We start from the raw sequence: 11,590 nt of genomic DNA, 5'->3' as shown, positions 1-11,590 counted from the left end.
GGATAGGGAGGGCAGGCAATCCTATAGACAGAGTAGAGCAGGTGAGACAAGAAAGACACAACTAAATAAGAGAATTTCAAATTAAACTCTAGGGCAGCAGTGTGGCCTGGTGGTAGAGTGCTTGCCTAGCACGCACGAAGACCCGGGTTCCATTCCTCGGTACCACATACATAGAAAAACAAAGCTGGAAGTGGTGCTCTGGTTAAGTGGCAGAGCTCTAGCCTTGAAAAAGCTCAAGGACAGTGCTCAGGCCCCGAGTTCAAGCCCCACGACTGGCAAAAAAAAAAACAACAACCAATAATTTAGCTCTATCTTTGTGTGTGTCCTGGGGCTTGAGCTCAAGGCCTGGGCACTGTCACAATCTTTTGTTCTCAAGGCTAGTGCTGTACTACTTGAGGCACAAGTAGTGCCAGCTTTGTGGTGCTTACCTGGAGCTGAGTCTCTTGGACTTTTCTACCTGGGCTGGCTTTGAACTATAGTCACTAGAGCTCAGCGTCCTGAGTAGGTGGGATTAGAGCCGCCATGCCCAGGCTCAGTGCCCAGCACATACTAAGTTCTGTAAAGGAAGCAAACCCCAGAGAGACCCAGGCGGCAGGGACAGCTGGGACTCTTGGAGTGAGCCTCGGAGATCAGGAGGAGAGGATCGCTACGCGAACTGCACGTTCAAAGGCGCTGAGGTCAGTGTAGCCTGGGCTGCAGAAACGCTGGGCCCAGAGGGGGTGGCCAGTGGGGAAGGCACTGGTCATGCTCCTGCACGCTCTGGCAGGGCTCTCCTGTGCGCTCTGAACGTAAAACAGTCCCTGCTGCTCCCACAGGACCCCCTCCTCAGAGGAGAATCTGGTAAAGTTCACACTTGAAAGTATTCTATTTTTGGACCTAGTAGGGAATTTTTTTTCTATAGACAGACTTGTGACAGGGAGCTAAATTACTGGCTTGCAAACAGAGTAGCAAAAACCTGGGAATAACCTAAATACCCTTCCACAGGGACCTGAGGACTAACTAGTGAGCATCTGGACAGCAGAATTTCTGGAGCAGGAATAAAGCGCACATCTATGGCGGGAAGTTATGTACAGGTAGGAAATGACTTCCTCTGTCTAGAGGGAGTGAAGCTGAACGAGTGGGCTGTCGAAGCAAAAACGTGAGCAAGCCTACAGTTGTAACCGGAGAGACATTATCCAAAAAGCCTGAGTGGCACCAAGCTGTGTGAGTGTGGTAGGTGACAGAATTCAGTCCTCATCAGGGATGGACCATGCTTTGGGGTACAGGCAAGGAAAAATGCCCTCCATGATAAATAGGAAGTGGGAACAAAGGTTATTTTTAGGAAACGTGAGTTGCCTCTGAGCCTTTATGCACCTAATGGCACTGAAGAAATACCAGTAAAACTGTGGGAAATGAGAAACTGAGAGGAACTATGTGTCATTTCCATCACTCAGGCCATTTCTTCACGTAAACATCACTTTCTGCTAAACAAGTCTGCAAGTTCTCCAACACTCATTGTGCTCTCATTTCTCTATTTGTCCCGCAGCCAAGGACAGGGGTCCCCAAACCTGACCACTGCATCCCTTTCACATCTTTCTCATGAGATGCAGCCTACTTGGTTTTTTCCTTTGTTCTGTTTTGCTGTGGTTTTTGGTGTGCAACTACTGGGGCTTGAACTCAGGGCCTGGGTGCTGTCCCTGAGCTTTAATGCTGAAGGCTAGTGATCTATCACTTGAACCACAGCTCCACTTCTGGCGCTTTTTTTTGTGCTTAATTAGATATGAATCTCATCGACTTTCCTGCCTGGACTGGCTTCAAACTGAGTCTCAACTTCTCAAGTAGCTAGGATTACAGGTATAAGTCACCCACAGCTGGCTTTTCCTTTTTTAAAACAAACAAACAAACAAAAAAAACAGCAGTATAGTTCGTAGCCCACCCAGGCTAGTGTTGAATTCCCTTTCAGCTTTTTGTTTTTCCATTCACTTCCCATTGTTTAACAGGAGTGGCGGGACCTGACCCTAGCCTAGCCATAGAAACTGGTTCAGGTAAGTTTGTTCTAAGAACTACCATGTGTGACTGTTAATTTCTTTCTTTTCTTTTTTGCAAGTCCTGGGGCTTGAACTCAGGGCCTGGGCACTGTCATTGGATACTTTTTGCTTAAGGCTAGTGCTCTGCCATTTGAGCCACAGTACCAATTCTGGCCTTTTCTGTGTATATGGTACTGAGAAATCGAACTGAGGGCTTTGTGCATGCTACGTGAGCACTCTCCCATTAGGCCAGGCTCCAGGCCCCTGTGACTGTTCGTTTCTTAGTGAGTGAGGAATATTCTGAAAGCTGACTGTGGAGGTGGTGATACAACTCAATGAATCAACCCCCCCCCCCAATAAACTGTTGAATTTACATTAGGATAGGAGTAATCATGTGGTAAATGAGGAATATCTCAAACCTTTTGGTTTTTTTAATTTATTTTAATTTTTTTTTTTTTTGCCATTCTAGGGGCTTGAATGCAGGGCCCTGTCCTTGAGCTTTCTCAATCCTTGAGCTCTGCAATCTGAGCCACAGCATCACTTCCAGCTTTTTCTGTATATGTGGTACAGAGGAATTGAACCCAGGTCTTCAGGCATGATAGGCAAGCATTCTACCATTGGGCCATGCTCTCAGTCTTAAATTTAATGCTTCGTTGGTGGTAGGACTTGAACTCAGTCAGGGACTGGGAGCTGTCTCTGAGCTTTTGTGCTCAAGACTAATGCTCTACCACTTTGAGTCACAGCAACACTTAAAACTTTTATTAAACACACACACACACACACACACACACACACACACACACACACACACACACACTGGGCTCAGTGGCTCATACTTGTAATCTTAGCTTCTCTCAGGAGGCTGAGATCTGAGGATCAAGGTTTAAAGCCAGCCTGGGTACTAAAATCCACGAGACTCTTATCTCCAGTTAACCAGTAGAAAACCAGAACTGTTGCTGTGGCTCAAGGGTAGGGTAGCACCCTTGAGCTGAAGAGCTCAGGGACAGTGCTCAGGTCCAAAAAAGTCCCTGGGAGACTTTTACCTCCAATTAATCACTCAAAACTTGGAAGTGATGCTGTGGGCTCAAAAGTGGTAGAGTCCTAGCCTTGAGCAAAAGAGCTCAGAGACAGCACCCAGGCCCTGAGTTCAAGCCTTATGACTGAAAAAACAAACAAAAAATAACCTTAGAACTTAGAGGCCTGCAGCCGGGAGCTTTGTCTAGTGGTAGAGTACTTGCCTAGCATGCACAAAGACCTAGGTTCAATTTCTCAGTACCACATATATACAAAAAGCTGGAAGTGGTGCTGTGTCTCAAGTGGTAGAGCTCTAGCCTTGAGAAAGTCCAAGGGCAGTGCTCAGGCCCTGAGCTCAAGTCCCAGGACTGTCAAAAAAGAAAAAGGAGAAGGAGAAGAGGAGGTGGAGGAGGAGGAACAACAACTTAGAGGCCCTAAATTCAAAATCTCAGAACTGCCAATAAATAAATACATAAATAATTCACTCACTCAAAAGGACTAGGTGTGTTCAATACCCAGCACTAGAAAAATAAAGCAAAAGAACAAACTCCAAGTTGAACTGTAGAACTAGAGCCATGTCCAGCTGCTTGGGAAGCTGAGCAGCAGAAAGTCTTGAACCTAAGACTGTGAGGCCAGTGGAATAATGTACTGAGTCCCTACCTTGAAAACACAATGCAAAAGTATAAAATCCTAGAAGATGTGGGGCGGGGGACTTAGATGGGCTGATTTTAGTGATGGCTGTTTTAAGCACAAGCCCAAAGGCCCCATCCATAAGAGTAATTAAATCTGGACTTCCTCCAAACATCTGGTCTGCAAAGGACAGTGTCAAGACAGGGAAGACCTCCTCACACGAGGAGTCTCTGTAAGAGATTTACCTAAGGGCTGCTCACTAAAACATGCAAGAATTCTTAAAACAAGAGCCAGGCGCCAGTGGCTGAAGGACAACCCCCGCACAGGAAACAAACACCTCTCCTCCTCCTCCCCCGACCTCACAGAGGGAACATGCTCATTTTGCAAACCTGTGCAAAGAGAAAAACCCTGTTGGGTGGAGCTGGTGGGGGTTAGGAGAGCCAGCCAGCCGGGCGCCTCCAGAGGAGCAGGGCGGTGGCGGAAGGGCCTTCGAGCTGGGGAAAGGGAGCCTCTCCTGGACAGCAGGTGCTTGCTTCTCTATCGCAGGGCAATCAAGACGTCAGGAAACTTTAAACACCTTGTTGGTTTGGCAGGTTTGGGCTGGGGAGGCGGTGGAGGAAGGGGAAGCAGGTTCTCCCCTCTCTCTAGAGAGCCATCCCGAACGATGGCCCCGGCCTTGGGGCACGACGCTGGGTGTGTGAGGATGCGCGGGGCACGTGCACCTGTGTGCGTGGATGTCTACCCGAGTGGGCGCCGGCGGGGGCTGACCGAGGGCACCCAGGGCCCAGGCTCCCCGCCCGTGTGGCCGGAAGGGAGGGGAGGCTGGTGGATCACACCCACGGGGCACCACCGCGCCTGGCGGAGCCTCAGTTTCCCCATCTGCAATTTGACGAGGTGGTGTAAGGAGAGGGGAGGAGCGTCCGCGGGCGGCGTTGCCGGGGAGGGAACGTCCACGCCGGGCCCCACGCAGGCGGGGCTGAACTTGAACCGGGTCCGCACGCTGGCCCCGCCTCCCGCGCAGACCACGCCCACCCCGCTACCGGAAGTGACGCCTGGGGCCGGCGAGACGCTCGGGGGAAGTTGGAGTCCCGGGTAGGGACCTGGAGTAAATGCTCAGATCCGAAGTTGCACGCAAAGCACCGAGGGCTCCTAGCAACTAGAGGAAGGAGGTCAGGTCTCGGACCGGTCCCGGCTTCCTCGTGATGTCGGCTGGTTCTCTAAGAGCCCCTAGCGGAAGGGGGAGCATCGTCTCGGTGCCTCACGGTGAGGAAACTGAGGCAGAATGAGGCTGTTTGCTCTCCATCGAGTCCGATGAACTGGCCAGCGAGCCTCCCGCCTCTTCTCAAGCCCCGCCGCCCCACCAAGTCTTCGTTTCCTTTCGCTCCGGTCCCTCAGCGCGGCCCCTGGCCTGCGGGCCCCGCCCTCCGCGGGGGCGTGTCCGGAAGCGCGGGGGCGCGCGGGGCGGGCGGGGGCGCGCGGCGCCATGGCGACGGCCCGGCTCCCGCGACGCTTCTGCCGCTGCGCCTGCTTCTGCTCGGAGAACCTGTACGTGGCGCGCTACGGGCTGCACCTGCGCTTCCGGAGCGAGCAGCAGCTGCGCCGGGACTACGGCCCGGTGAGTGGCCTGGCCGGCTCCCTCCCGGAGGGCGTCCGGCTGCGGGCCGTGCGGGGAGGCGCCTCGGGGGGCCCGCTGCGGCCCTCGGGTTTCCGCGGACCCCAGCTCTGTGCACGGACCCCAGCTCTGTGCACGGAGGACGAGCCGTTCAGTGACTTTCTAAGATCACGCTCGCTCTTTCTGCCCCCAGATCCTGCGCAGCCGGGGCTGTGTCACCCCCCTGGACTTCCAGCAGCTCCTAGCAGAGGTGACGGTCCCTTGCCCCGCCCCTTCTTTGGGTCGGGCCTCCCGGCTGAGAAGGCTCTGGGCCGCCGGCCTGCCTCTTCCTGATCCCCAAGGACTTCTAAGTCCTTCTCCCCAGCTTTCTCACTCTTGGGCCCCGCCACCAGACGGGAGAAGTTGCTTGCATTTCGCCCTTCTTAACAGCAGTGAGATAGGTATGGTCATCCCCGCTGTGTGGGTCCCTGCAAAGGCCTGTCCCACCAGGGCTGCACATCACCGACTCCACATTGGCCCATCTTAATCCCCTCAACCTGGGACTATGGTGGGACTTGACCCGCGACCCTCTTCCTCCTCTGAGTGTTCCAACTGATTGGGGGAGCCAGGCGCTCTTATTTCAGATGCGCAGCCCAGGCAAGAGACTATGATGAGCCCCTTCTAGTAGTCCTGGCCAGCTAGCAGCTCAGTAGGTCTACTTGACCTGGGTAGATTCAGAAGCTTAGGGAGGGTTAGCTTCTACCCTGGGTCCCACTCTTGGCCTTCTTGGGCCTCAGCGTTTCCACCTGTACAATTGCTTTGAGGGGTGAGTGGCTGTGCTTGGTTACTGAACTTCGTGTCACCCTAGCTTGAGCAGGAGGTAGAGCGGCGGAGGCAACTGGGGCAGAAGTCGGCTGCTAGGAAAGCCCTTATTGCGAGCTCCTACCATCCTGCACGGCCTGAGATCTACAGCTCACTGCAGGTACCAGGCTGCCAGCATGGGGGCTGGCCTCTGCGAGGAGGGGCTGGCACTCAGGTGTGTTCTGCCATAGGATGCAGCTCTGGCCCCTGAGTTTCTGGGTGCAAGTGAGTACAGCACATCGCCTGGTGCAGACCTCAAGGGCCTTCTTCAGCGGCTGGAGACAGTGTCAGGTGAGTGTTGGCCCTTGGTTTGGCAGGACTTGTGGGCAGCAGTCTGACATCTGGGAATGGGAGACTGGGGTCCCTTCACCAGTCATCTCTGTCTTCAGAACCTGAAGCAGCAGGAGCTGAGAGGGCTAGGAGCAGAGCATCTTTGCTCATTCACTGGCCAAATTGCCAGGAACAGGGCAGTGGTTCCAAGAAGTGAAGGCCCTCAGTTATCACCACTGTACAAATGAGGAAACTGAGACTGGAGCAGTAAAACTACGCCAACTTCTTCATAATGAGCTTCCAGCCTGTTGTCCATGTGTCCATCCATCCACAGATGAGAAGCGCATTTACCGAGTGCCCGTGTTCACAGCGTCCTTCTGCCAGGCCTTGCTGGAGGAACTGGAACACTTTGAGCAGTCAGACATGCCCAAGGGGAGGCCCAACACCATGAACAACTATGGGGTGAGTGGGGAGGCCTGGCCCCCTGCGTGAGGATGGGAGCAACTGCATTGTGTTCTGGGCACTGCAGGGGTGTTGTGAGGTGCATGCGCTGGGGATGCAAAGCACTTAGTGTCCCGTGATGCAGGTAAGGCCTTGCTGTGTCCCCACTGGGCCTGGGCATTTCCTCCAGATGCTGATGAGTGAGCTAGGTCTGGATGAGCCGCTGGTGACGCCACTTCGAGAGCGCTTCCTGCAGCCGTTGATGGCCTTGCTATTCCCAGAGTGTGGTGGGGGGTGTCTAGACAGTCACCGGGCCTTCGTGGTCAAATACGCGCTGGGACAGGACCTGGAGCTGGGCTGCCACTACGATAATGCTGAGCTTACCCTCAACGTGGCCCTGGGCAAGGCCTTCACAGGTGGCGCCCTCTATTTTGGTGGTCTCTTCCAGGTGAGTAAGAGACTTGTGGGGCTGGGCCCTGGGCTGCCAGAGGTTCCCCATGCCTGAGCCCCTTTATCTGCAGGCACCTGCGGCGCTGAGGGAACCCCTGGAGGTGGAGCATGTGGTGGGCCAGGGTGTGTTACATCGAGGTGGTCAACTCCATGGGGCCCGGCCTCTGAGGACTGGTGAGCGCTGGAACCTCATCGTCTGGCTTCGGGCCTCCACAGTGCGCAACCACCTCTGCCCCATGTGCTGCCAGAAACCCGATCTGGTGGACGATGAGGGCTTTGGTGATGGCTTCACTCGGGATGAGCCCACCACGGTGGATGTGTGCGCGCTGACCTGAGCCTGTGCACCAAGAAGCGGTCGTGGGGTTTCAAGGCAAGTGAGGCTTCTGCCTTCTGGAGAGAAATAAACGGAAGCCTTAACACTCCTTGGGTCAGAAGACCACACTGGCTTCTGAGTCACTCTTTGCGCACATAAGCTGCTTTGGTGTGAGTCTGCTGGCAGCGCAGCCTGGTGTGGACTCTTGGAATCCAGCAGCTGGGGGAACATGTTTCAAACGATGATGCTCCGCCTCAGTCCGAGAGGGAGGCTCCGAGGGGGACTCCGACCACAGCGGGCCCCAGAAGTGGCCAGTGGCTGCAGGAGGGGGCAGGGCGGGGGAGCGGGACGGCTCAGCATTTCCTAGACCTCTACCTCTCGAGTGGGGGTGGGGGCTGACTGCCGAGGGGCGGAATGCTGAGGCTGGAGCCACACTGCCTGGGTTCAGTTCATGCTTCTGTCATATCCAGCTCTGGCTGTGAAACCTCAGGATTTTTCCATGCCTTGGGTGGTCTCGCGAGTTGACGGTTATAAAGCACTTTATAACAGCCTGCTTGCCCGGTCCCTGTGGGAGAGAGGACGCTGGTGGATGCAAGGCTGGAAGAAATAAGCCCACAGCCACGCTTTGCTGGGAGATTTCCCCATTGAAACCCAGGTTTGGGCTTCTCTGGGGCGGTGGGGAGGTCCCACCTGCACGCCTCTCCACGCCGCGCGGGGCAGTCTGTGGTCCTCGGCTGGTCCGTCCGGAGCCGGGTCTGAAGGCGGAGACGGGCCGGCCGGGGAGGAAGCGAGAGCCGCGAGCGGGAGGGCCACCCTGCTCCGAGCTGCTGCTGCGGGAGGACCCTGGTCCCGGCTCGGGCTGCGTCGAGCGGGGACCGGGGCGCGGGGCCCCGGCTGGCGGTGCGGGAGGTGGGGGCGCCCGCCGGGCGGAAGCGGGCCGGAAGCCGCTGCTCACGCCCAGGAAGGCACGGTGGCTGGCTGTCGGGCTAAATGGGCGCTGAGGTGAGGACGTCGCCTCGGGGTGGCCGGGCGGAGCCGCGGGGACCGGGCGCGGGAGCGAGGAAGGCGGAGACGGGGAGGACCGTCTGCGCAGGCGCGGGGCGGCCGCTCGGGGGCGGGGCCGAGGGAGGCGGAGACGGGGATGGCCATCTGCGCAGGCGCGGGGCGGTCGCGCGGGGGCGGGGCCGAGGGAGGCGGAGGCGGGGAGGGCCATCTGCGCAGGCGCGGGGTGGCCGCGCGGAGGCGGGGCCTTAAAGGCGCCGCAGCGCAGGCGGAGTTGGAGCGGAGACGGGGGTCGAAAGTGGCGGTGGTGGTACGGGGGGGCCCCGCTCGCGGCGCCCTGCCAGCGGCGCCCTGCTAGAGCCGCTCTTGCGGCCCGCTGTCTGGACCTGATCGCCGGGGCCCGGGGCTAGGCGCGCCTCTCCCGCTCCAGCCCGCGGCACTCGCCATGGCTCACGCCGCCGGTCGCAAGCGCTCGAGAAGTCGCAGCCGGTCGCGGGGACAAGGGTCGGAAAGGAGAAGGAAGAAGAGTGGTTCGGACGCCTCGAGGAGCTGCTCGGCCTCGGGATCCCGAGGGCGAAAGGCCAGCAGCACCCCCGGGGCGGAGGGTGAGCCCCGTGGGGACGGGAAGAGGGGGTGCGCTGTCTCTTTCTGGCCAGCCCTCTCGAGCCGGCCGTGGGAAGCACGTCGAGCGGCCGCCGCCCCGGGGCAGAGCGAGCGGAGCGCCCGGGCTGAGACCCGGGGGGCGGGGGGACCCGGCCCGCCCGGCCCACTGACGGGCTGGAGGGCGGGCTAGGTCCGATCGGCCTTCCTGCCCTGCGGGGAGGGCTTACCTGCCGGTCAGCCCCCGCAGGGGACCCCGGCTTATTTCTTCCTCCTGGCCTTCCAGCTTCACCTTCTCCCTGCATCACAGAGAGAAGCAAGCACAAGGCCCGGAGGAGACCTCGATCCAGCTCCTCCTCCTCTTCTTCCAGTTCTTCTAGCTCCTCTTCTTCCTCGTCCTCCTCCTCTTCCTCCAGTGATGGCCGGAAGAAGCGGGGGAAGCACAAGGATAAGAAGAGGAAGAAGAAGAAGAAGAAAAAGAGGAAGAGGAAGAAGAAGCTGAAGAAGAAAGACAAAGAGAAGGCAGAGGTTCAGGCCGAGGCTCTGCCTGGCCCCTCACTGGACCAGTGGCACAGATCAGCTGGAGAGGAAGATGAGGGCCCAGGTCCTGTGCTGACCAGCATGCTGGAGGGGGAGCATCCCTTCCCCAGGCCTGCCTAACACCGCCTCCCACGGTCCCTTTCAGTCTTGACTGATGAGCAGAAATCCCGCATCCAGGCCATGAAGCCCATGACCAAGGAGGAGTGGGACGCCCGGCAGAGCGTCATCCGAAAGGTGGTGGACCCGGAGACAGGACGCACCCGGTGAGGAGCTTGGCACAGCCAGGCCTTACGCTGTGTCTCTGAGTGTTGGCCTAGGCTGCACACTGGGGTGGGGCTACAGCTGCTCCCAGAGGCCCACCATGCAAGAAACTGGTACCAACTCAGCCGTTCCTCCCTGGTCTCCCATGGAGTGGTGCAGGGAAGAGGCCTTGAGGCTTGTCCAGGTGGCTGTTGTTTGGGTTGGTGCAGGCTGGCAAGGCAGAGCTTACCTGGGCTGCCTCCATCCCTGTCCCAAGGGCAGTGTTGGGCGGGGCCTACACTTTAGTTGAAGATTTTTTTTTTAATGTGTGTTGGGCTTGGACTCAGGGTCTGAGCTCTGTCTCTTAGCCTTTTACTCAAAGCTATCACTCTACCCAGTCACAGCTCCACGGTTGGCTTTTTGCGAGTTCACTGTACTTAAGACTCATTGGCTTTCCTGTTTGGGCCGCCTTTGGACCTCAATTCTCAGGTCTGTCTCCTGACTAGCTAGGATTACAGGCATCAGCCACCAGTCCCTGGTGAAGATGGTAGGGCACTGGGACTGCTCTGCTGGGAGCTTCTGCTTCCCTTGCTCTGGCACAAGGGGCTTAACCTGTTCCTTGCTGAGTGGATATTATCCTACCCACAGGCTTATCAAGGGTGATGGAGAGGTCCTTGAGGAAATCGTAACCAAAGAGCGACACAGAGAAATCAATAAGGTTGGTGTTGCCCTTTTGCCCACAGTCTGTACCCAGCACTGTTTCTGATGGCCTTGTCCTCCTGTGTTTTCCTTCTCAGCAAGCCACCCGCGGCGATGGCCTGGCCTTCCAGATTCGAGCGGGGTTGCTTCCCTGAGGGCTTCAGCTGGTCAGGGCTGTGGCCTGCTAATGGCATTTTGGACACAGGCTTCCAGGTGAGGGCAGCTAGCCTGATGGGCACATCTGCCCACCTGTGGGGTGGCCCGAGCTGGAAAGGGTAGAGGATGGGATCGCTTGCCCCTATGTATCTAAAGAATGCTGCATCCCAATATTAAATGAATATGATCCCGGCCAGACTTCCTGTTCTGTTGCTTTCTGTGCTGAGGGGAGCTGAGGGCACTACTTGATAGGCTTGTGGGTGTGCTGGTCCTGGGAACTGAATTCAGAGCCCTCTTAGCTCTTGTGCTCAAAGCTAGCACTCTACCACTTGAGCCACCACTCTATTCGCACCTTTTTTGGTGGTGAGTTGGAGATAGATTCTTCTGCCTGGGGTTGGCTTTGAATTACAATCCTCAGATCTCAGCCTCCTGAGTGGCTAGGATTAGATGTGTGAGCCACTGGCACTGAACATACTTTCGTTTTGCGGGGTGGGGACAGGCTGTAGGTACCTTAGGGAAACCTGGCATGTCTTCTCGTAGGAACCCAGGCCACCTTAGCCGAGTCCAAACTCAAGTCTTGCGTACTTAAGGTGTGACCCACTCAGGCTGCCCATGCCTGCCTACAGATTACCATAGCAACCCAGCTCCAAGGGTTCTGGGTGGGAATGCTGACTGGCTACTGGCTGACCCCTACGCAGCAGAGCCCCACAGATCCTGCGTTGCCACGTGCACCATGCCTGGCTTGATTGGGAGGGATGTCCCTCCTCACCAGTTTTC

General features: G+C 57.0%; 2 protein-coding genes across 4 annotated transcripts; both read left to right on the top strand.

The window, feature by feature from the left end:
• The first annotated feature begins 989 nt into the window (after window positions 1–989).
• Ogfod2 (2-oxoglutarate and iron dependent oxygenase domain containing 2) lies at window positions 990–7,702 on the top strand. Of its 2 annotated transcripts, none has more exons than XM_090319932.1 (7): window positions 990–1,073; window positions 5,456–5,512; window positions 6,110–6,223; window positions 6,294–6,393; window positions 6,707–6,834; window positions 7,004–7,261; window positions 7,335–7,702. In XM_090319932.1, the coding sequence occupies exons 1-7, from the start codon at window positions 1,053–1,055 to the stop codon at window positions 7,596–7,598; spliced, it is 942 nt and encodes a 313-aa protein (XP_090176058.1). In that variant the 5' UTR covers window positions 990–1,052; the 3' UTR covers window positions 7,599–7,702. The 2 variants fall into 2 exon arrangements, with proteins under 2 accessions (XP_090176058.1, XP_090176057.1); XM_090319931.1 differs by lacking the exon at window positions 990–1,073 and adding an exon at window positions 5,115–5,265.
• Window positions 7,703–8,832: 1,130 nt separating this feature from the next.
• On the top strand, window positions 8,833–11,011 carry Arl6ip4 (ARF like GTPase 6 interacting protein 4). 2 transcript variants are annotated; one of them, XM_090320561.1, is made up of 5 exons: window positions 8,833–9,183; window positions 9,489–9,782; window positions 9,864–9,981; window positions 10,607–10,676; window positions 10,756–11,011. In XM_090320561.1, exons 1-5 carry the CDS (start codon window positions 9,024–9,026, stop codon window positions 10,810–10,812), a joined length of 699 nt encoding a protein of 232 aa, XP_090176687.1. In that variant the 5' UTR covers window positions 8,833–9,023; the 3' UTR covers window positions 10,813–11,011. The 2 variants fall into 2 exon arrangements, with proteins under 2 accessions (XP_090176687.1, XP_090176686.1); XM_090320560.1 differs by having other exon boundaries at window positions 9,465–9,782.
• The last annotated feature ends 579 nt before the right edge of the window (window positions 11,012–11,590 follow it).

Source organism: Megascapheus bottae, chromosome 28 (genome assembly GCF_031878675.1).
Source record: "Megascapheus bottae isolate mThoBot1 chromosome 28, mThoBot2.hap1, whole genome shotgun sequence".
Lineage (NCBI taxonomy): Eukaryota > Metazoa > Chordata > Mammalia > Rodentia > Geomyidae > Megascapheus > Megascapheus bottae.
The sequence above is the reverse complement of the archived record's forward strand: the minus strand, read 5'-3'. Positions and strand labels throughout refer to the sequence as shown.

What these genes read in the sequence shown, in the direction of transcription:
- Ogfod2 (XM_090319931.1), top strand. Translation starts at nt 5,134, where the DNA reads ATGGCGACGGCCCGGCTCCCGCGACGCTTCTGCCGCTGCGCCTGCTTC. An exon ending in AGATCTACAGCTCACTGCAG is followed by an intron (nt 6,224 to 6,293) that starts GTACCAGGCTGC and finishes GTTCTGCCATAG; the next exon opens with GATGCAGCTCTGGCCCCTGA. An exon ending in ACACCATGAACAACTATGGG is followed by an intron (nt 6,835 to 7,003) that starts GTGAGTGGGGAG and finishes CATTTCCTCCAG; the next exon opens with ATGCTGATGAGTGAGCTAGG.
- Arl6ip4 (XM_090320560.1), top strand. Translation starts at nt 9,024, where the DNA reads ATGGCTCACGCCGCCGGTCGCAAGCGCTCGAGAAGTCGCAGCCGGTCG. An exon ending in CAGCACCCCCGGGGCGGAGG is followed by an intron (nt 9,184 to 9,464) that starts GTGAGCCCCGTG and finishes CTGGCCTTCCAG; the next exon opens with CTTCACCTTCTCCCTGCATC. An exon ending in CCGGAGACAGGACGCACCCG is followed by an intron (nt 9,982 to 10,606) that starts GTGAGGAGCTTG and finishes TCCTACCCACAG; the next exon opens with GCTTATCAAGGGTGATGGAG.